General features: G+C 41.9%; 1 protein-coding gene across 1 annotated transcript in view; it reads right to left on the bottom strand.

Annotated features, from left to right (window-relative positions):
- Nucleotides 1–25,713, bottom strand: part of LOC110508247 (collagen alpha-1(XI) chain) — a 234,535-nt gene that overhangs the window by 129,473 nt on the left and 79,349 nt on the right. Inside the window, exons 5-9 of the mRNA XM_036965973.1 lie at nucleotides 25,233–25,358; nucleotides 7,489–7,590; nucleotides 7,049–7,105; nucleotides 4,319–4,621; nucleotides 1,879–1,941 (exon numbers count right to left, since the gene is read on the bottom strand). Coding sequence (XP_036821868.1) covers nucleotides 1,879–1,941; nucleotides 4,319–4,621; nucleotides 7,049–7,105; nucleotides 7,489–7,590; nucleotides 25,233–25,358 — 651 coding nt within the window. The remainder of the gene's footprint in view (nucleotides 1–1,878; nucleotides 1,942–4,318; nucleotides 4,622–7,048; nucleotides 7,106–7,488; nucleotides 7,591–25,232; nucleotides 25,359–25,713) is intronic.

The raw sequence follows: 25,713 nt of genomic DNA, 5'->3' as shown, positions 1-25,713 counted from the left end.
ATAATACCTAGTTATATAGTAGTGATAATAACTAGTTATACAGTAGTGATAATACCTAGTTATATAGTAGTGATAATACCGAGTTATAAAGTAGTGATAATACCTAGTTATATGGTAATACCTAGTTATATAGTAGTGATAATAACCAGTTGTATAGTAGTGATAATAACTAGTTATATAGTAGTGATAATAATTAGTTATATAGTAGTGATAACTAGTTATATAGTAGTGATAATACCTAGTTATATAGCAGTGATAATAACTAGTTATATAGTAGTGATAATAACTAGTTATACAGTAGTACCTAGTTATACAGTAGTGATAATAACTAGTTATATAGTAGTGATAATAACTAGTTATATAGTAGTGATAATAACTAGTTATATAGTAGTGATAATAACTTGTTATACAGTAGTGATAATAACTAGTTATATAGTAGTGATACTAACTAGTTATATAGTAGTGATAATAACTAGTTATATAGTAGTGATACTACCTAGTTATATAGTAGTGATAATACCTAGTTATATAGTAGTGATAATAACTAGTTATATAGTAGTGATAATACCTAGTTATATCGCAGTGATAATAACTAGTTATACAGTAGTGATAATACCTAGTTATATAGTAGTGATAATAACTAGTTATATAGTAGTGATAATAACTAGTTATATAGTAGTGATAATAACTAGTTATATAGTAGTGATAATAACTAGTTATATAGTAGTGATAATAACTAGTTATATAGTAGTGATAATACCTAGTTATATAGTAGTGATAATAACTAGTTATATAGTAGTGATAATAACTAGTTATACAGTAGTGATAATAACTAGTTATACAGTAGTGATTCTAACTAGTTATATAGTAGTGATAATAACTAGTTATATAGTAGTGATAACTGGTTATATAGTAGTGATAATACCTAGTTATATAGCAGTGATAATAACTAGTTATATAGTAGTGATAATAACTAGTTATACAGTAGTACCTAGTTATACAGTAGTGATAATAACTAGTTATATAGTAGTGATAATAACTAGTTATATAGTAGTGATAATAACTAGTTATATAGTAGTGATAATAACTTGTTATACAGTAGTGATAATAACTAGTTATATAGTAGTGATACTAACTAGTTATATAGTAGTGATAATAACTAGTTATATAGTAGTGATACTACCTAGTTATATAGTAGTGATAATACCTAGTTATATAGTAGTGATAATAACTAGTTATATAGTAGTGATAATACCTAGTTATATCGCAGTGATAATAACTAGTTGTACAGTAGTGATAATACCTAGTTATATAGTAGTGATAATAACTAGTTATATAGTAGTGATAATAACTAGTTATATAGTAGTGATAATAACTAGTTATATAGTAGTGATAATAACTAGTTATATAGTAGTGATAATACCTAGTTATATAGTAGTGATAATACCTAGTTATATAGTAATACCTAGTTATTTAGTAGTGATAATAACTAGTTATATAGTAGTGATAATACCTAGTTATATAGTAGTGATAATAACTAGTTATATAGAATTGATACTAACTGATACTGATAATTGATACTAACTAGTTATACAGTAGTGATAATAACTAGTTATACAGTAGTGATAATAACTAGTTATACAGTAGTGATAATAACTAGTTATATAGTAGTGATAATAACTAGTTATACAGTAGTGATAACACCCAGTGGTTGTACAACGTGTCATGTTTATGAGTCGGGGAAACATAGAGTGGGACTGAGCTGAAGCAGGACGTCAGAAAATGATGTTTACGGCAAAGTTAACTCCCCGGTTTTAGCTGATGCATCACTGATACCTAGTTATACAACAGTGATAAAACGTGTTGCCTTCCACTTACGGGTTCAATGATGGCGGGTTCTCCCTTCTCTCCTTTCTCTCCGCCATATCTACCTCCTCCAATCTGAAAACACACCACAGAGACCATCCTATCAGAATACAGATCTGCGAGTTGTCAACCAAACACGGGGAAAAAACGTCAGTATTTCCCCAAAGAAAATCCTTCTGTAGGCGTGGTGGCAGCATCACCAGGTTCTAAGCTGACGTCACAAACACCAGCAGTGTGAATTATAACCAATCAGAGGTGAAGTAGTCATGGCAGCAAGGGACGTCCTACCCAAAAACGGGTGTCCTCATTTCACCAGGAGATTCAGAGAATTAAAATACACTACCACTTCCAGCTGTAAAAGAGATAAGAAGAGATCCAGACCCCTTCAAAATGCCGAGTGCCTGTCTGTGCCTGGTAGTGGAACATTTGTTAAGGCTAAATGCTAAATGTGTTTTTAGTCTACGTAGGAAATATTAACCACAAGATGTGGTTCGTAAAGAAGCCACAATTTGAGTCTTGGTCCGAATGATATTGGTTAGTTTTCCAAAGCCACTGAAGATGACAAACGGGGATGTATCCCAAATTGCACTGTGTTCCTTTTATAGTGCACAACTTTTGACCAGGGCCCTATGTGTAGTGCACTATATAGGGAATAGGGTGCCATTTGGGATGTGCATAACTAACTGAACACAGCGAGGGTCCTGGACACCTGATATTGTTGACACAATGACTTCACACAGGAAGAATTCATGATGAAACGTTGTTAACCTTTCATTCATAAGCTTGGTTGTAGCAACCTCATGATTGGTATAGGGGGAAAAATTAAAGAGTATCAGGTCGTAACCTAAACTTATCACTATTACATTGAGCTGGCTGAATGGAAAATGAATGACAGTCATCCAATATGCTGTAATAGAAATAAGGCCGTGGTCATGGAAAAGTGATTGTCCTCCCTCATCTTGAACAGTACTGACCGCCACTGCTGTGGGAGAAATAGGACTGGAAACAAAATGGCTACAGTGAGAATAGAAACAAAATGGCTACAGTGGGACTAGAAACAAAATGGTTACAGCTGGACTAGAAACAAAATGGCTACAGTGGGACTAGAAACAAAATGGCTACAGTGGGACTAGAAACAAAATGGCTACAGTGGGACTAGAAACAAAATGGCTACAGTGGGACTAGAAACAAAATGGTTACAGTGGGACTAGAAACAAAATGGCTACAGTGGGACTAGAAACAAAATGGCTACAGTGGGACTAGAAACAAAATGGCTACAGTGAAACTAGAAACAAAATGGCTACAGTGGGACTAGAAACAAAATGGCTACAGTGGGACTAGAAACAAAATGGTTACAGTGGGACTAGAAACAAAATGGCTACAGTGGGACTGGAAACAAAATGGCTACAGTGGGACTGGAAACAAAATGGTTACAGTGAGACTGGAAACAAAATGGCTACAGTGGGACTAGAAACAAAATGGCTACAGTGAGACTAGAAACAAAATGGCTACAGTGGGACTAGAAACAAAATGGCTACAGTGAGACTAGAAACAACATGGCTACAGTGGGACTAGAAACAAAATGGCTACAGTGGGACTAGAAACAAAATGGCTACAGTGGGACTAGAAACAAAATGGCTACAGTGGGACTAGAAACAAAATGGCTACAGTGGGACTAGAAACAAAATGGTTACAGTGGGACTAGAAACAAAATGGCTACAGTGGGACTAGAAACAAAATGGTTACAGTGGGACTAGAAACAAAATGGCTACAGTGGGACTAGAAACAAAATGGCTACAGTGGGACTAGAAACAAAATGTCTTTATTCTTTCGGAGCCTCTTTGAGTGTAATGTTTACTGTTCATTTTAATTGTTTATTTCACTTTTGTTTATCATCTATTTCACTTGCTTTGTCAAAGTTAACATATGTGTCCCATGTCAATAAAGCCCTTGAATTGAATTGAATTGAAAGAGAGAATGAGAGAGAGTGTGAGGGAGGGAGGGAGATCAGAAAGACAGACACAGAGAGAGAGAGAGAGAGAGAGAGCGAGAGAGAGAGAACGAGAGAGAGAGAGTGAGGGAGTTCAGAAAGACAGAGAGAGTAAGAGGGATCGTTACGAAGTGAGATGTGTATCTCCATTCAGTATCGACGCCTCGCTCTGTGGTACATATCCCTAATCACACAGACACTCCTCCCAAGCCAACAGTAGCATCGTGTACCTTTAGCAGTAGCTCCTGAGTAGGTTCTATGTTAGGCCTCATAGACTCAGATGTACAGTGGGACAGTGGGACTGGAAACAAAATGGCTACAGTGTTCATTTTTATTGTTTATTTCACTTTTGTTTATCATCTATTTCAGGTTCTATGTTAGGTTCTATGTTAGGCCTCATAGACTCAGATGTACTGGTCTCTGAGATGTGTATATTCAGGATGAGTATAAAATGCTACTTACACTACTATCTGTGTCGGTCTCAGCAGGTACGCCCGGCCCAAACTCATCCTCGTAGGCTGGGAAGGAGGTAGGTTTGGCCTCGCCGGTGCTGTAGTCGCCATAGTCACCGTACTCGTACGTCTGTTTCGTATCAATCTCTTTAATATCACCGTATTCCTTCATATCGTACTCCTTAAAATCGTACGATTCCGCGCCGGGGTCGGGACCTTTGGTATCAGAGCCGATTTCTGCTGCCGCCGTAGGGTCGGCGTCGACCTGTTCCACGCCGGTGACGTAATCGTCGACTATTTCCTCGTCGTAGTTCTGATTGGTCGATGTGAGGAGGGGGCGGGGAGGCAGTGGGAGGGAACATGGAGGGTTGAGGTTAGAGAGAGGAATAGTTCACCTATTGGTTAATGTTTCTAATAAAATAAAATAAACATTTAATTCATCATTGGTTTGATGCAGATGCTACGTGTCAGTAGGTCAGGTGACCTTAAAACATGGTCCCCGCCTGTCTTATTTCTCCATAATCTGAAAAATAAAAGTAATCCTAGATCAGCACTCAAAGGTCTTGGATAACTTGTAAATATGGGCCCCAGAAGTAGGCAGCATATAAAAGAGGGTGAAGGGTTGGTGAATAACCCAGTTACCAGTATTTCCCTGCGTTAGTTATGTCTAAGAAGGATAAATAAAAGGAAGCAGGGAATTCCTGATTGACCATACAAAACTACAAGAAATTGGAGACAAAAAAAGAGGATATGGGATGCGGCCCCGTTGGTCGCAATTCATTAGCTGGCAGAATTTTACTAGTAGAGTTTTTATGAATCCCGTTGGTCGCAATTCATTAGCAGGCAGAGTTTTACTAGTTCAGTTTATATCAAGATCAGATTGAAGTGTTGTTTCTGATGGATATCAAAAGGGGACTGTAGAAACATGTGGCACTCTTATTCCCTACAAAGTGCACTACTTTTGACCAGAACCCAATAATGAATAGGGTATCATTTGGGATGCAGCCTAAAAGCCACACAGGGTCCGGATGACTCCAAGGAAGATTGTAGAGATTAAGAAGACCATCCAAGACTGTTTATTCTTTGATCTTTGTAATGTCTAGTAATCTAACTTGGAGATTGCCAACTGTGGACTGTCATTTGTTAATTGGACGGTGACTCGTTGGATGGTGAGTTTAGAATCAAAAGTCCAAAATAATTAATTGGATGGTGAGTTTAGAATCAAAAGTCCAAAAGAATTAATTGGATGGTGACTCGTCCACATAAAGACAACCTGTGTTGTATTCCACCGAGCTGCTTGTAGAAAGCCTAAATACTTTAAGCAATCTCTTTGAGAATACAAATACTACTCTGTCTCATTATTCACAGGCCATTTGATTGTATCCAAATTGGAATGTATGGACACGGGAAACGTTCTCACCAGAACTGTCACTCCCTGGGGGTGGGTACTGTCACGCCCTGGTGGTGGGGGGGGTGGGGGGGGGTGTACTGTCACGCCCTGGTGGGGGGGGGGGGGGGGGGGGGGGGGGGGGGGGGTACTGTCACTCCCTGGTGGGGGGGGGGGGGGATACTGTCACGCCCTGGTGGGGGGGGGTGGGTACTGTCACGCCCTGGTGGGGGGGGGGGTACTGTCACACCCCAGGGGGGTACTGTCACACCCTGGTCTTAGTATTCTGTGTTCTCTTTATTATTTTGGTTAGGCCAGGGTGTGACATGGGTGATTTATGTGGTTTGTTTTGTCTAGGGGTTTTGTAGTTTATAGGATAGTGTTTAGTTAAGTATTCGAGGTAGGTCTATGGTTGCCTGGAGTGGTTCTCCATCAGAGGCAGGTGGTTATCGTTGTCTCTACCATATTTAGGCAGCCATATTCTTTAGGTCTCTTGTGGGTGAGTGTTCCTGTCTCTGTGTTTGTTGCACCAGATAGGACTGTTTCGGTTTTTCACGTTTATTGTTTTGTAGATTGTTCGTATTTTCATCTTTTATTTAAAGATGTTTAGAAATAACCACGCTGCATTTTGGTCCGCCTCTCTTTCACCAGAAGAAAACCGTTAGCAGAATATAACGTGAGGTCGTTGTATCACACATCATGTGGTATTGGCAGGCGTTCCAGCATTCCATATATATACATCAACCCACCACATAAAACGTTTGATGTTCCTCTGTCTGGCAGCTCAGCTGTCGCAATAATCCAACGCGCTTTAAATTGGTCCATCTTTGTCATTTCACATCAAACGCTTCCTTTGAAGTCCTCCGAGGTCCCCTTCCTCCTTCAGATGAAGATGTGGTCTATGTCTTAAATGCTACCCTATTCCCTACATAGTGCACTACTTTACCCTAAATATAGATCCCTAATAATACCCTATTCCCTACATAGTACATTACTTTACCCTAAATATACATCCCTAATGCTACCCTATTCCCTAGATAGTGCACTACTTTACCCTAATATGCATCCCTAATGCTACCCTATTCCCTACATAGTACACTACTTTACCCTAAATATACATCCCTAATGCTACCCTATTCCCTAGATAGTGCACTACTTTTGACAAGCGCCAAATGGTCTCCTGCAGGCTCTGGTCAAAAGTAGTGCACTATTTATGGGAATAGGGTGTTATTTTTGGACACACACACACACAGTCTGTTAAACTCAGTAGTTTTAGTAAGACGAGACAACACAGAGTACTACTTTAGAGATAACGTGTCGTCGTCGTAGACAAAGAGAAGCATGCCAACGTACCGGGATTGGAACGGTTGAGTCTGTAGGATTCTCAGCGGGTGGAGCTACGTCCACAGCCTATCACACGACAGCACAGAGCAAAAACAAAGAAAAAGAAGAAGAAACAGTTTTAAAAAAACAAAATGGTGGGATGATGATGATGATGAAGAAGAATTTAAAAAAAAAAAAGGGGCTTGGAACGATGCTGTTAAATCCACACTACAACGTTGAGCCACGTCAGCACCACGATGTGATAGCAATATTGTAATGACCATTTTAGAACATGGTATTAACTGTGGATTAGACAGTATAGATATACTTATATCTGGAGCTATGCTAGATATTAGACAGGTATGACTCATCTTCATTGAACGGAGTCATTGTCCATTTGGGGTGTGTGTGTGTGTGTGTGTGTGTGTGTGTGTGTGTGTGTGTGTGTGTGTGTGAATCTTGTATTTTACCTCAGGTGCAGGTTTGGCTCCTTCGGTTGGGGCAGTTTCAGTGGCTTCTTCTCCTTCACTGTAGTCGTAGACCTCACTGTACTCCAGGTCGTACGAATTGTACTGGACGGGAGAGAAGGGACAGGCAACCAGTCAGTACAAACACATTGTCTCTTTTTCAAACATAAAAAAAAAAGGAAAATATGATAAATCACATCTTTCATATTTACACTACATTATATCATATCATATTCATATATACACTACATATTTACATGGCTACGACTGAGATGAGAGCTGTTGAAGGATAGGCTTATTGTTGTTCAGACTGTTCCCATGTTCCCTAAACTAAAAAATATCTAATTACTCACAGACAACGCTTTAAGCATCCTTAAGTATATATACACTACTGTTGAAAAGTTTGGGGTCACTTCAAAATGGTTTTTGAAAGAAAATGTTAAAAAATTGTCCATTAAAATAACATAAAATTGATCAGAAATACAGTGTAGACATTGTTAATGTTGTAAATGACTATTGTAGCTGGAAACGTCAGATTTTTTTATGGAATATCTACATAGGCGTACAGAGGCCCATTATCAGCAAACATCACTCCTGTGTTCCAATGGCACGTTGTGTTAGCTAATCCAAGTTAATAATTTTAAAAGGCTAATTGATCAATAGAAAACCCTTGTGCAATTATGTTAGCACAGCTGAAAACTGTTGTCCTGATTAAAGAAGCAATAAAACTGGCCTTCTCTAGACTAGTTGAGTATCTGGAGCATCAGCATTTGTGGATTCGATTACAGGCTCAAAATGGCCAGAAACAAAGACCTTTCTTCTGAAACTCGCCAGTCTATTCTTGTTCTGAGAAATGAAGGCAATTCCATGCGAGAAATTGCCTATAAGCTGTGTACGACTCCCTTCACAGAACAGAGCAAACTGGCTCCAACCAGAATTGAAAGAGGAGTAGGAGGCCCCGGTGCACAACTGAGCAAGAGAACAAGTACATTAGTGTCTAGTTTGAGAAATAGATGCCTCAACTGGCGGCTTCATTAAATAGTACCCGCAAAACACCAGTCTCAACAACAACAGTGAAAAGGTGACTCCGAGATGCTGTCTAGGCAGAGTTCCTCTGTCCAGTGTCTGTGTTCTGTTGCCCATCTTAATCGTTTATTTTTATTGGCCAGTCTGAGATATGGCTTTTTCTTTGCAAATCTGCCTAGAAGGCCAGCATTCCAGAGTCGCCCATTCTTCTCTGCAGATCCTCTCAAGCTCTGTAAGGTTGGATGAGGAGCATTGCTGCACAGCTTATTTGCAGGTCTCTCCAGAGATCAGAGTCATACTCAAGAAGACTTGAGGCTGAAATAACTACCAAAGGTGCTTCAACAAAATACTGAGTAAAAAGTCTGAATACTTATGCAAAGTCATATTTCAGCTTTTTATTTGTAATACATTTGTAACAATAAAAACAACAACAGTTTGCCTGTGGGTTGAAGAAAATAAAACATGTTTTTATCCATTTTAGAATAAGGCTGTAAAATGTTTTAAAAAGTCAATGGGTCTGAATACTTTCAAACCAGACAAATGTTTGGACACAGCTACTCATTCAAGGGGTTTTCATAATTTTTTACTATTTTCTACATTGTGGAATAATAGTGAAGACATCAACACTATGAAATAACACATATGGAATCATGTAGTAACCAAAAAAGTGTTAAACTAATAAAAATAAAAAGAGGATGGTTGACTTGCCATCAAGTCAAAGGCTGGCTACTTTGAAGAATCTCAAATATAAAATATATTCTGATTTGTTTAACACTTCTTCGGTTACTACATGATTACATATATGTTATTTCATAGTTTTGATGTCTTATTCTACAATGGATAAAACATGTTTTATTTTCTTCAAACCACAGAGCATGCGCAGAACAGCTGGCAGGCATATTCACGGTCATTTTCAACCTCTCCTTGTCCAAGTCTGTAATCCACACATGTTTTAAGATGACCACAATCATCCCTGTTCCAAATAACTCTTAAGGCTTCATGCCACGATGACTACCACCCTGTAGCACTCACATCTGTAATCAGGAAGTGCTTTGAGAGGCTGGTTATAGCACACATTAACCCCACCTTCCCAGACAACCTAGACCCACTCCAATTTGCATACCCCCCCCCAACAGATCCATAGATGACGCAATCTCATTTGCTCTCTCCACACTGCCCTCACCCATCTAGATAAAAAAAATACCTATGTGAGAATGCTGTTCATTGACTACAGCTCAGAGTTCAACCCCTCCAAAGTCGTCACCAGGCTTAGGACTCTGGGTCTGAACTCCTCCCTCTGCAACTGGATCCTGGACTTCCCGACGGGCCGACCCCAGGTGTGAGGGTAGGCAATATTACCTTTGCCACGCTGACCCTCAACACAGGGGCTCCACAGGAGTGTGTACTTAGTCCCTTCCTAATCACCCACAACTGCGTGGCCAACCACGACTCCAACACCATCATCAAGTTTGGCACGACAGCGCATCTTGCCCCTCAGGAGGTTGAAAAAGTTTGTCATGGGCACCTCAAAAAGTTCTACAGCTGCACCGTTGAGAGCATTTTGACTGTCTGCATCATTGCCTAGTATGGCAACAACACCGCCTTCGATCCCATGGCGCTACAGAAAGTGGTGTGGACAGCCCAGTACATCACTGGGGCCGATCTCCCTGCCATCCAGGACATCTATACCAGGCGGTGTCAGAGGAAGGTAAATCGTTAAAAACTCCAACCACCCATGTCCTAGACTATTCTCTCTGCTTCTGGCACGGCAGGCGGTACCCGGTGCACCAGTATCCCTGCACGTTGTAAATATGGTACTGAACTGACCCTGTATATAGTATCCTTACCCCTATACATATCTACCTCCATCACTCCAGTATCCCTGCACGTTGTAAATATGGTACTAGAACTGACCCTGTATATGGTATCCTTACCACTATACGTATCTACCTCCATCACTCCAGTATCCCTGCACGTTGTAAATATGGTACTAGAACTGACGCTGTATATGGTATCCTTACCACTATACGTATCTACCTCCATCACTCCAGTATCCCTGCACGTTGTAAATATGGTACTGAACTGACCCTGTATATAGTATCCTTACCACTATACGTATCTACCTCCATCACTCCAGTATCCCTGCACGTTGTAAATATGGTACTGAACTGACCCTGTATATAGTATCCTTACCACTATACGTATCTACCTCCATCACTCCAGTATCCCTGCACGTTGTAAATATGGTACTAGAACTGACCCTGTATATGGTATCCTTACCACTATACGTATCTACCTCCATCACTCCAGTATCCCTGCACGTTGTAAATATGGTACTAGAACTGACCCTGTATATGGTATCCTTACCACTATACGTATCTACCTCCATCACTCCAGTATCCCTGCATGTTGTAAATATGGTACTGAACTGACCCTGTATATAGTATCCTTACCACTATACGTATCTACCTCCATCACTCCAGTATCCCTGCACGTTGTAAATATGGTACTGAACTGACCCTGCATATGGTATCCTTACCACTATACGTATCTACCTCCATCACTCCAGTATCCCTGCACGTTGTAAATATGGTACTGAACTGACGCTGTATATGGTATACTAACCACTATACGTATCTACCTCCATCACTCCAGTATCCCTGCACATTGTAAATATGGTACTGAACTGACCCTGTATATGGTATCCTTACCACTATACGTATCTACCTCCATCACTCCAGTATCCCTGCACGTTGTAAATATGGTACTAGAACTGACCCTGTATATGGTATCCTTACCACTATACGTATCTACCTCCATCACTCCAGTATCCCTGCACGTTGTAAATATGGTACTAGAACTGACCCTGTATATGGTATCCTTACCACTATACGTATCTACCTCCATCACTCCAGTATCCCTGCACGTTGTAAATATGGTACTGAACTGACCCTGTATATAGTATCCTTACCACTATACGTATCTACCTCCATCACTCCAGTATCCCTGCACGTTGTAAATATGGTACTAGAACTGACCCTGTATATGGTATCCTTACCACTATACGTATCTACCTCCATCACTCCAGTATCCCTGCACGTTGTAAATATGGTACTGAACTGACCCTGTATATAGTATCCTTACCACTATACGTATCTACCTCCATCACTCCAGTATCCCTGCACGTTGTAAATATGGTACTAGAACTGACCCTGTATATGGTATCCTTACCACTATACATATCTACCTCCATCACTCCAGTATCCCTGCACGTTGTAAATATGGTACTAGAACTGACCCTGTATATGGTATCCTTACCACTATACGTATCTACCTCCATCACTCCAGTATCCCTGCACGTTGTAAATATGGTACTGAACTGACCCTGTATATAGTATCCTTACCACTATACGTATCTACCTCCATCACTCCAGTATCCCTGCACGTTGTAAATATGGTACTGAACTGACCCTGTATATAGTATCCTTACCACTATACGTATCTACCTCCATCACTCCAGTATCCCTGCACGTTGTAAATATGGTACTAGAACTGACCCTGTATATGGTATCCTTACCACTATACGTATCTACCTCCATCACTCCAGTATCCCTGCACGTTGTAAATATGGTACTAGAACTGACCCTGTATATGGTATCCTTACCACTATACGTATCTACCTCCATCACTCCAGTATCCCTGCACGTTGTAAATATGGTACTAGAACTGACCCTGTATATGGTATCCTTACCACTATACGTATCTACCTCCATCACTCCAGTATCCCTGCACGTTGTAAATATGGTACTAGAACTGACCCTGTATATGGTATCCTTACCACTATACGTATCTACCTCCATCACTCCAGTATCCCTGCACGTTGTAAATATGGTACTAGAACTGACCCTGTATATAGTATCCTTACCACTATACGTATCTACCTCCATCACTCCAGTATCCCTGCACGTTGTAAATATGGTACTAGAACTGACCCTGTATATAGTATCCTTACCACTATACGTATCTACCTCCATCACTCCAGTATCCCTGCACGTTGTAAATATGGTACTAGAACTGACCCTGTATATGGTATCCTTACCACTATACGTATCTACCTCCATCACTCCAGTATCCCTGCACGTTGTAAATATGGTACTAGAACTGACCCTGTATATGGTATCCTTACCACTATACGTATCTACCTCCATCACTCCAGTATCCCTGCACGTTGTAAATATGGTACTAGAACTGACCCTGTATATGGTATCCTTACCACTATACGTATCTACCTCCATCACTCCAGTATCCCTGCACGTTGTAAATATGGTACTAGAACTGACCCTGTATATAGTATCCTTACCACTATACGTATCTACCTCCATCACTCCAGTATCCCTGCACGTTGTAAATATGGTACTAGAACTGACCCTGTATATGGTATCCTTACCACTATACGTATCTACCTCCATCACTCCAGTATCCCTGCACGTTGTAAATATGGTACTAGAACTGACCCTGTATATGGTATCCTTACCACTATACGTATCTACCTCCATCACTCCAGTATCCCTGCACGTTGTAAATATGGTACTAGAACTGACCCTGTATATAGTATCCTTACCACTATACGTATCTACCTCCATCACTCCAGTATCCCTGCACGTTGTAAATATGGTACTAGAACTGACCCTGTATATGGTATCCTTACCACTATACGTATCTACCTCCATCACTCCAGTATCCCTGCACGTTGTAAATATGGTACTAGAACTGACCCTGTATATGGTATCCTTACCACTATACGTATCTACCTCCATCACTCCAGTATCCCTGCACGTTGTAAATATGGTACTGAACTGACCCTGTATATAGTATCCTTACCACTATACGTATCTACCTCCATCACTCCAGTATCCCTGCACGTTGTAAATATGGTACTAGAACTGACCCTGTATATGGTATCCTTACCACTATACGTATCTACCTCCATCACTCCAGTATCCCTGCACGTTGTAAATATGGTACTGAACTGACCCTGTATATAGTATCCTTACCACTATACGTATCTACCTCCATCACTCCAGTATCCCTGCACGTTGTAAATATGGTACTAGAACTGACCCTGTATATGGTATCCTTACCACTATACGTATCTACCTCCATCACTCCAGTATCCCTGCACGTTGTAAATATGGTACTAGAACTGACCCTGTATATGGTATCCTTACCACTATACGTATCTACCTCCATCACTCCAGTATCCCTGCACGTTGTAAATATGGTACTGAACTGACCCTGTATATAGTATCCTTACCACTATACGTATCTACCTCCATCACTCCAGTATCCCTGCACGTTGTAAATATGGTACTAGAACTGACCCTGTATATGGTATCCTTACCACTATACGTATCTACCTCCATCACTCCAGTATCCCTGCACGTTGTAAATATGGTACTGAACTGACCCTGTATATAGTATCCTTACCACTATACGTATCTACCTCCATCACTCCAGTATCCCTGCACGTTGTAAATATGGTACTAGAACTGACCCTGTATATGGTATCCTTACCACTATACGTATCTACCTCCATCACTCCAGTATCCCTGCACGTTGTAAATATGGTACTAGAACTGACCCTGTATATGGTATCCTTACCACTATACGTATCTACCTCCATCACTCCAGTATCCCTGCACGTTGTAAATATGGTACTAGAACTGACCCTGTATATGGTATCCTTACCACTATACGTATCTACCTCCATCACTCCAGTATCCCTGCACGTTGTAAATATGGTACTAGAACTGACCCTGTATATGGTATCCTTACCACTATACGTATCTACCTCCATCACTCCAGTATCCCTGCACGTTGTAAATATGGTACTAGAACTGACCCTGTATATAGTATCCTTACCACTATACGTATCTACCTCCATCACTCCAGTATCCCTGCACGTTGTAAATATGGTACTAGAACTGACCCTGTATATGGTATCCTTACCACTATACGTATCTACCTCCATCACTCCAGTATCCCTGCACGTTGTAAATATGGTACTAGAACTGACCCTGTATATGGTATCCTTACCACTATACGTATCTACCTCCATCACTCCAGTATCCCTGCACGTTGTAAATATGGTACTAGAACTGACCCTGTATATGGTATCCTTACCACTATACGTATCTACCTCCATCACTCCAGTATCCCTGCACGTTGTAAATATGGTACTGAACTGACCCTGTATATAGTATCCTTACCACTATACGTATCTACCTCCATCACTCCAGTATCCCTGCACGTTGTAAATATGGTACTAGAACTGACCCTGTATATAGTATCCTTACCACTATACGTATCTACCTCCATCACTCCAGTATCCCTGCACGTTGTAAATATGGTACTAGAACTGACCCTGTATATGGTATCCTTACCACTATACGTATCTACCTCCATCACTCCAGTATCCCTGCACGTTGTAAATATGGTACTAGAACTGACCCTGTATATGGTATCCTTACCACTATACGTATCTACCTCCATCACTCCAGTATCCCTGCACGTTGTAAATATGGTACTAGAACTGACCCTGTATATGGTATCCTTACCACTATACATATCTACCTCCATCACTCCAGTATCCCTGCACGTTGTAAATATGGTACTAGAACTGACCCTGTATATGGTATCCTTACCACTATACGTATCTACCTCCATCACTCCAGTATCCCTGCACGTTGTAAATATGGTACTAGAACTGACCCTGTATATGGTATCCTTACCACTATACGTATCTACCTCCATCACTCCAGTATCCCTGCACGTTGTAAATATGGTACTGAACTGACCCTGTATATGGTATCCTTACCACTATACGTATCTACCTCCATCACTCCAGTATCCCTGCACGTTGTAAATATGGTACTAGAACTGACCCTGTATATGGTATCCTTACCACTATACGTATCTACCTCCATCACTCCAGTATCCCTGCACGTTGTAAATATGGTACTAGAACTGACCCTGTATATGGTATCCTTACCACTATACGTATCTACCTCCATCACTCCAGTATCCCTGCACGTTGTAAATATGGTACTAGAACTGACCCTGTATATGGTATCCTTACCACTATACGTATCTACCTCCATCACTCCAGTATCCCTGCACGTTGTAAATATGGTACTAGAACTGACCCTGTATATGGTATCCTTACCACTATACGTATCTACCTCCATCACTCCAGTATCCCTGCACGTTGTAAATATGGTACTAGAACTGACCCTGTATATGGTATCCTTACCACTATACGTATCTACCTCCATCACTCCAGTATCCCTGCACGTTGTAAATATGGTACTAGAACTGACCCTGTATATGGTATCCTTACCACTATACGTATCTACCTCCATCACTCCAGTATCCCTGCACGTTGTAAATATGGTACTAGAACTGACCCTGTATATGGTATCCTTACCACTATACGTATCTACCTCCATCACTCCAGTATCCCTGCACGTTGTAAATATGGTACTAGAACTGACCCTGTATATGGTATCCTTACCACTATACGTATCTACCTCCATCACTCCAGTATCCCTGCACGTTGTAAATATGGTACTAGAACTGACCCTGTATATGGTATCCTTACCACTATACGTATCTACCTCCATCACTCCAGTATCCCTGCACGTTGTAAATATGGTACTAGAACTGACCCTGTATATGGTATCCTTACCACTATACGTATCTACCTCCATCACTCCAGTATCCCTGCACGTTGTAAATATGGTACTAGAACTGACCCTGTATATGGTATCCTTACCACTATACGTATCTACCTCCATCACTCCAGTATCCCTGCACGTTGTAAATATGGTACTAGAACTGACCCTGTATATGGTATCCTTACCACTATACGTATCTACCTCCATCACTCCAGTATCCCTGCACGTTGTAAATATGGTACTAGAACTGACCCTGTATATGGTATCCTTACCACTATACGTATCTACCTCCATCACTCCAGTATCCCTGCACGTTGTAAATATGGTACTAGAACTGACCCTGTATATGGTATGCTAACTTACTTCCTTATCGTGTTCTTCATATTTCTTCATATTTCTCAGAAGCTAGTAATGAATAAATTAACTACAACATATATTAAAAAGGAAGCTAGTAATTAATGAATGAGTTGATCAAGTCCAACCACTCTTTCGTTGCATCCCAAATGGCACCCTATTCCCTACATAGTGCACTACTTTAGACCAGAGCCCTATGGCACCCTATTCCCTACATAGTGCACTACTTTAGACCAGAGCCCTATGGCACCCTATTCCCTACAGAGTGCACTACTTTAGACCAGAGCCACTTGGGCCCTGTGGGAATCACACGTTATGTTTTATGTCTCTCAAAGTAACTTAAAGACCTGTATCTACTTTCAGAATTGTAATTAAATCCCCTGCTATGTTTAGGTTGCCCATAAGGGTTCACCCATAAACACACACACACACACACACACACACACACACACACACACACACACACACACACACACACACACACACACACACACACACACACACACACATAAACACACACACACATACACACACACACACACACACACACACACACACACACACACACACAACCATTTTTAGAAAGGTCTTTCAGAGTGGCTTGGTAGAGGCCTAGAGGCGATCTTTGGCAGTTGAAAAACACGGCCCAGGCAGATGAGTTTTCATTGGCTAGCATTTAACATCCTGTTTTTAATGCATGCTGGGTTTTTACTGCCCTCTTCAACACTGCAATCATGAACCCTATTACTGGTCATGTGAAACTCAACGTGTGTGTGGAGAGTAAGGGTGTGTGTTGTTGTTGTTGTTGTTGTTGTTGGTTTCACTATCCTTGTGGGAAAGCAAAGAAGATTCTGACAAGTGCGGACATTTCGCCAGAAAAAAAAGGCTATTTTAGGCTTAGGGGTTAGGGTTTAGGGTTATAATTGGGGTTAGGGGTTAGGGTTTAGGGTTATAATTGGGGTTAGGGGTTAGGGTTTAGGGTTATAATTGGGGTTAGGGGTTAGGTTTAGGGTTAGAATTGGGGTTAGGGTTAGATGTTAGGGTTACGTTTGCAGATTATTGGTTTGGAATTAAGGTTAGTGTAAAGGTTAGGGTTAGGAATAAATTGTTTGGTCCCCACAAGGATAGTAAAACATGTGTGTGTGTGTATGTGTGTGTGTGTGTGTGTGTGTGTGTGTGTGTGTGTGTGTGTGTGTGTGTGTGTGTGTGTGTGTGTGTGTGTGTTCAGAACAAACGTAAACCTGAGGTCTTAGACTGGACTGTCCATTTTATCCATGTGTGAAATGTTCTTAATGAGGTGTTAATTTCAGTTTTTCTGTAATTTTCACATTTTAGGGACATAGTATATTTTATATCAGTACACTTTTTTGTTGTTAGTTTTAGTCGTACCCTTCAAACCCTCCCCTCTACAGCTGAAGTCGGAAGTTTACATACAATTTAGCCAAATACATTTAAACTTAGTTTTCAAAAGTTCCTGACAATTAATCTTAGTAAAAAGTCCCCTGTCTTAGGTCAGTTAGGATCACCACTTTATTTTAAGAATGTGAAATGTCAGAATAATAGTAGAGAGAATGATTTATTTCTTTCATCACATTCCCAGTGGGTCAGAAGTTTACATACATTCAATTAGTATTTGGTAGCATTGCCATAAAATTGTTTAACTTGGCTCAAGCGTTTCGGTGAGATTTCTGGTTGCCTTCCACAAGCTTCCGACAACAAGTTGGGTGAATTTTGTCCCATTCCTCCTGACAGAGCTGGTGTAACTGAGTCATGTCTGTAGGCCTCCTTGTTTGCACACACTTTTTCAGTTCTGCCCTTCAAATTTTCTATAGAATTGAGGTCAGGGCTTTGTGATGGCCACTCCAATGACTTGACTTTGTTGTCCTTAAGCCATTTTGCCACAACTTTGAAAGTCTGCTTGGGGTCATTGTCCATTTGGAAGACCCATTTGCAAGCATCCTTTAACTTCCTTACTGATGTCTTGAGATGTTGCTTCAATACATCCACATCATTTTCCTGCCTCATGATGGCATATATTTTGCGAAGTTCACCAGTCCCTCCTGCAGCAAAGCACCCCCACAACATGATGCTGCTAACCCCCGTGCTCCACGATTGGGATGGTGTTCTTCGGCTTGCAAGCCTCCCCCTTTTCTCTCCAAACAGAATGATGGTCATTATGGCCAAACACTTCTATTTTTGTTTCACCAGACCAGAGGACATTTCTCCAAAAAGTACGATCTTTGTCCCCATGTGCAGTTGCAAACCATAGTCTGGCTTTTTTAAGGTGGTTTTGGAGAAGTGGCTTCTTCCTTGCTGAGTGTCCTTTCAGGTTATGTCGATATAGGACTCATTTTACTGTGGACTTTTGTACCTTTTGTACCTGTTTCCTCCAGCATCTTTACATTGTCCTTTGCTGTTGTTCTGCGATTGATTTGCACTTTTCGCACCAATGTACGTTCATCTCTAGGAGACAGAACGCGTCGCCTTCCTGAGCGGTATGACGGCTGCGTGGTCTCATGGTGTTTATACTTGCGCACTATTGTTTGTACAGATGAACATGGTACCTTCAGGAATTTGGAAATTGCTCCCAAGGATGAACCAGACTTGTGGAGGTCCACATTTTTTTTCTGAGGTCTTGGCTGATTTCTTTTGATTTTCCCATGATGTCAAGCACAAAGTAGATGTCCTAAACGAATTTGTGGAGTGGTTTAAAAACGAGTTTTAATGACCCCAATCTAAGTGCATGTAAACTTCCGACTTCAACTGTATATCTGAATAACATACAGTTGAAGTCAGAAGTTTACATACACTTAGGTTGGAGTCATTAAAACTCGTTTTTCAACCACTCCACAAATTTCTTGTTAACAAACTATAGTTTTGGCAAGTCGGTTAGGACATCTACTTTGTGCATGACACAAGTAATTTTTCCAACAATTGTTTACAGACAGATTATTTCACTTATAATTCACTGTATCACAATTCCAGCTTGTAGTTCATTCATTACTAGCTTGTGTTTAAATATCTGTTGTAGTTCATGACTCGTCCACTCATACATGTAATGCCTACACCCCTATGGCACCCTATTCCCTAAATAGTGCACTACATTTGACCAGAGCCCTATGGCACCCTATTCCCTAAATAGTGCACTACATTTGACCAGAGCCCTCCATCCATTTTTTGCAGTGCAGTCAAATGAAAACAGATAATGGATGAAAGTAGTTGCTAATAGATCAAATTCTACTCATTGATTTAGGAGGATTCTTTAACCTATATGAGGTCCAGTCAAAAAAAGACTATGTAGATTTATTTAACAGGCTACTGACAGGGTTCTAGTCCCAGATACAGTACCTCTGTTTACAGGCTACTGACAGGGTTCTAGTCCCAGATACGGTATCTCTGTTAACAGGCTACTGACAGGGTTCTAGTCCCAGATATGGTACCTCTGTTACCAGGCTACTGACAGGGTTCTAGTCCCAGATACAGTACCTCTGTTAACAGGCTATGGCCAGGGTTCTAGTCTCAGATATAGTATCTCTGTTAACAGGCTACTGACAGGGTTCTAGTCCCAGATCCGGTACCTCTGTTAACAGGCTACTGACAGGGTTCTTGTCCCAGATACGGTATCTCTGTTAACAGGCTACTGACAGGGTTCTTGTCCCAGATACTGTACCTCTGTTAACATGCTACTGACAGGGTTCTAGTCCCAGATATGGTATCTCTGTTAACAGGCTACGGCCAGGGTTCTTGTCCCAGATACTGTATCTCTGTTAACAGGCTACTGACAGGGTTCTTGTCGCAGATACTGTATCTCTGTTAACAGGCTACTGACCGGGTTCTAGCACTGATACCGAGGGGACAGATAAATATTAGTTCAAGTTCAACTGCTGAACTCATCAAAATAATAGAGAGATAGAGAGAGACAGACATAAATTGAAGGAGACTGACAGAGAAAGAGAGAGAGGGTGGGAAAAGAGAGAGAGAGAGCGAGAGAGAGAGAGAGAGAGAGAGAGAGAGAGAGAGAGAGAGAGAGAGAGAGGGAGAGAGGGAGAGAGAGGGGGGGGGAAAGGGAATGAGATAGAGCACAGAGACAGTACATTTATGAGGTTTGAGAGCCTGGCCAAGCCTGAAGAATTCCCCACCACAGGCGAGAAAGTTTAAAAAGTTTAAAGAGATAAATATTTAAGCGTGCTCATAAAATACTCCCCCTCTTGCTACATCCCTCTTCTCATCCCTGCCTCTCTCCTCTTGCATGTGTCTGTGTGTTGCAAAGTATTATGGGCTAGGTAGGGATCAGGGTATATCTCATAGAGGTCAGGGTCAAAGACATGTTCTGAACATTGAACCCCTTGACCCTTCATCCCTCCATCCGTCCATCATCTGATAAACAGACCTGGAACACCTGATTGGTTGATCATATAATAACTATTGACTCGATTGACTGATTTTTATTTTTGTTATAACCTAGAATAGTCCTTCCTATAAAGTTGTTCCATCGACTCGTTGAAAACAACAAGGGTTCCGTCAAAGACTCCCGGGATTCCGTCAAAGACTCCCGGGATTCCGTCAAAGACTCCCGGGATTCCGTCAAAGACTCCCGGGATTCCGTCCAAGACTCCGGGGATTCCGTCAAAGACTCCCGGGATTCCGTCAAAGACCCCCGGGATTCCGTCAAAGACTGGCACAACGATCTAATGCACCGCGTCGAAGTGCTGAGGAGCCACTACAGAATCGGGGTTCAATCCCAGGCTTTGTCACAGCCGGCCGTGACTGGGAGCCCCATAGGGCGGCACACAATTGACCCTGCGTCGTCTGAGTTAGGGAAGGTGGAGGGTGGGGGGCTAGTTAGCTACAGTAGTTAACTATTTCCATCAGTAGTTGTTGTGTTATATTCCACCGTTTGTAGAATGCATACTGGCATTTGAATATAGAAAAAGGGAATCTAGACACGCTGTTGACACCGTAGACACATTTAAAATCTAGGTTGAGACGGGTGATACGTTCGGAATTTCATGATCAGAACACTAAAAGCTGCCTGAACTGACAAGTCTAGACACGGCTAAAGACTCTCAACGAGTCTTAACGAGGTTCTCTTCAGTCAAAGACTCTATCCATCTCAATGTGGTCATCTTCAGTCAAAGACTCTATCCATCTCATTGTAATCATCTTCAGTCAAAGACTATATCCATCCCAATGTGGTCATCTTCAGTCAAAGACTATCCATCTCAATGTGGTCATCTTCAGTCAAAGACTATATCCATCCCAATGTGGTCATCTTCAGTCAAAGACTATCCATCTCAATGTGGTCATCTTCAGTCAAAGACTCTATCCATCTCATTGTAATCATCTTCAGTCAAAGACTCTATCCATCTCAATGTGGTCATCTTCAATCAAAGACTCTATCCATATCAATGTGGTCATCTTCAGTCAAAGACTCTATCCATCTCAATGTGGTCATCTTCAGTCAAAGACTCTATCCATCTCAATGTGGTCATCTTCAGTCAAAGACTCTATCCATCTCAATGTGGTCATCTTCAGTCAAAGACTCTATCCATCTCAATGTGGTCATCTTCAGTCAAAGACTATCCATCTCAATGTGGTCATCTTCAGTCAAAGACTCTATCCATCTCATTGTAATCATCTTCAGTCAAAGACTCTATCCATCTCAATGTGGTCATCTTCAGTCAAAGACTCTATCCATCTCAATGTGGTCATCTTCAGTCAAAGACTCTATCCATCTCATTGTAATCATCTTCAGTTAAATACTCTAACCATCTAAATGTGGCCCTCTTAAATCATCTCCTTAACAGAAGTTGGAAGATAAGTGTCTCAACCCTTTCTTAATGCTCCCTATTCTCAGACTAGTCTTGGCAACGTCAAAACAATGTTTTCCAGGACCAAGATGTTCTACTCCTTCTGTACCTTGGCTATATTTCCATTTAATTATCAAAACACAGAACTACTATTTCTATCCTGTTGTTTGTTAAAATACACAAATTCCTTTTGTCAGACCAGAGTTAGGCTAGCCAGTTAGCTATACAGCACTAACAGACCTACAGCACTAACAGACCTACAGCACTAACAGACCTGGGACCAGGTTAAGATAGGCTAGCCAGTTGGCTATACAGCACTAACAGACCTACAGCACTAACAGACCTGGGACCAGGTTAATATAGGCTAGCCAGTTGGCTATACAGCACTAACAGACCTGGGATCAGGTTACGATAGGCTAGCCAGTTGGCTATACAGCACTAACAGACCTACAGCACTAACAGACCTGGGACCAGGTTAAGATAGGCTAGCCAGTTGGCTATACAGCACTAACAGACCTACAGCACTAACAAACCTGAGACCAGGTTAAGATAGGCTAGCCAGTTGGCTATACAGCACTAACAGACCTGGGACCAGGTTAAGATAGGCTAGCCAGTTGGCTATACAGCACTAACAGACCTGGGACCAGGTTAAGATAGGCTAGCCAGTTGGCTATACAGCACTAACAGACCTGGGACCAGGTTAAGATAGGCTAGCCAGTTGGCTATACAGCACTAACAGACCTGGGACCAGGTTAAGATAGGCTAGCCAGTTGGCTACACAGCACTAACAGACCTGGGACCAGGTTAAGATAGGCTAGCCAGTTGGCTACACAGCACTAACAGACCTACAGCACTAACAAACCTGGGACCAGGTTAAGATAGGCTAGCCAGTTGGCTATACAGCACTAACAGACCTGGGACCAGGTTAAGATAGGCTAGCCAGTTGGCTACACAGCACTAACAGACCTACAGCACTAACAAACCTGGGACCAGGTTAAGATAGGCTAGCCAGTTGGCTATACAGCACTAACAGACCTACAGCACTAACAGACCTACAGCACTAACAGACCTGGGACCAGGTTAATATAGGCTAGCCAGTTGGCTATACAGCACTAACAGACCTGGGATCAGGCTAGAGATTATTTAGAGAGGCACTATAACCCCTAGCAGCAGCGGTTGTTTTTCCAGGTAGTGGGCTGGGCATCAATCTAGCGGTGGTAGGTTTATATTTCACAGGCAAAGAGAGAGAGAGAGAGAGAGAGAGAGAGAGAGAGAGAGAGTGTGTGTGTGTGTGACCCCAGAGAGGGAGAACTGAGCTCCTGAGCCTGGTGGACTCATTATAGGTATAAATCACTGAGGCCACTCGTACACTCGTACACACACACACACACACACACACAGATACACACAGACACACACAGACACAAACACACACACACACACAGACAACCACACAACCACACAACCACACAACCACACAACCACACCAGGGCTCAGACTTTGTGGCAGAAGGATACGGAAAGTTTGTAGTGTGAGCTCATAGTGAACATCACCGTTCCCTTCAGGATAGACTATCACAATACGGAGTCTACATCCCACATGGCACACATAGGGCTCTGGTCTAAAGTAGTGCACTATGTTGGGAATAGGGTGCCATAGGGCTCTGGTCTAAAGTAGTGCACTATATAGGGAATAGGGTTCCATTGGGCTCTGGTCAAAAGTAATGCACTATATAGGGAATTAGGGTGCGATTTGGAGAGAAATAAACCCAGACACAAAGCATTGTATTTCAATTAGGTGGATTTGGCTGAAGAATGTGGCTTTGGAGAGAGAGGGAGAGAGACAGGGAGAGACAGGGAGAGAGGGAGAGAGGGAGAGCGGGAGAGAGAGAGACAGGGAGAGACAGGGAGAGAGGGAGAGCGGGAGAGAGAGAGGGAGAGAGACAGGGAGAGACAGGGAGAGAGGGAGAGCGGGAGAGAGAGAGGGAGAGAGACAGGGAGAGAGGGAGAGAGACAGGGAGAGACAGGGAGAGAGGGAGAGCGGGAGAGAGAGAGGGAGAGAGACAGGGAGAGAGGGAGAGAGACAGGGAGAGACAGGGAGAGAGGGAGAGCGGGAGAGAGAGAGAGAGAGAGAGACAGGGAGAGAGGGAGAGACGACGATTGTGTGTTTGAGGGATTTACGTGGAGTTGGAGAACGTCGACAATGAAACTCAAATCAGGCAGAGAGATCGGTGAAAACATCCGAGTCGGTATTGAAATGCTGTATGATCGTCAATGGAACATCAAATGGATTAATAAATAGGTACAAATAGATGAGAGAAAGAAAAAATATATATATATAAATGTGTTTCACATGAGAACCTTGTTATATGTTTCATCAGATGTTCAACCCTTACTAGACTGAGAGGCTCTGAGATACACAGACATTGCTGAGCCAAAAAGGTAGGCTTTGAGCTGCTGGTCTTCGTCAGAAATTGCAAGGAGAATACTTCATTCACACTGTTTGTGTCTATATATGATTGTGTAATGTAATATGTCTTCAAAGGATTTAAAGATAGTCTCTGAGGGACGACATACGTTTTATAAAGGTATCAGCTCCACCGATACACCTTATGTTACAAGAACACACTATCATCCATCCATCTCTCCCCCTCCTCTCTCTCTCTCTCTCTCTCTCTCTCCCACTCTCTCTCTCTCTCCCACTCTCTCTCTCTCCCCCCCTCTCTCTCTCCCACTCTCTCTCTCTCCCACTCTCTCTCTCTCTCTCCCACTCTCTCTCTCTCCCCCCCTCTCCCCCTCTCTCTCTCTCCCTCCCTCCATACCTCATCCTCTGGTTCCTGTGCCTGTGGCTGCTCCTGGTGAGGCGTTTCACAGTCGGGGCTGTAGTGTTCACAGTAGTCGTACGCTGCCCGCGGTTCGGCCACAATCAGCAGCTGCTGGATGTCACCCTGTAAAGAAGAGAGAGAAGACATTAGAACAGAGTATTCTCAAGTCACAGCTCACGAAGAGAAGAGAAGTGACAGATAATTGATATTCCTCAAACATCTCCTTGAGACGAGGAGGAGAGAGCATGTTAGTTTAACTTTCAGGAATGAACCTGGGTCTCCTGCTCACCAACCCAATATCTAAACCATTAGATGAAAATGTGCATTATCTAGGTCTGAGGGAGACATTTAGGATCACAAGTCTTAGGCAGGGATGCCTCTTCACAAGAGGTGGTTCACGATTCCAAATCACCTCTGCTACATCAAAACAGATAAATCACCCCTCCCCTCCCCTCACATCACCTCACCCCTCCCCTCA

This window comes from Oncorhynchus mykiss, chromosome 28 (genome assembly GCF_013265735.2).
Source record: "Oncorhynchus mykiss isolate Arlee chromosome 28, USDA_OmykA_1.1, whole genome shotgun sequence".
NCBI classification, from domain to species: Eukaryota; Metazoa; Chordata; class Actinopteri; order Salmoniformes; family Salmonidae; genus Oncorhynchus; species Oncorhynchus mykiss.
The sequence above is the reverse complement of the archived record's forward strand: the minus strand, read 5'-3'. Positions and strand labels throughout refer to the sequence as shown.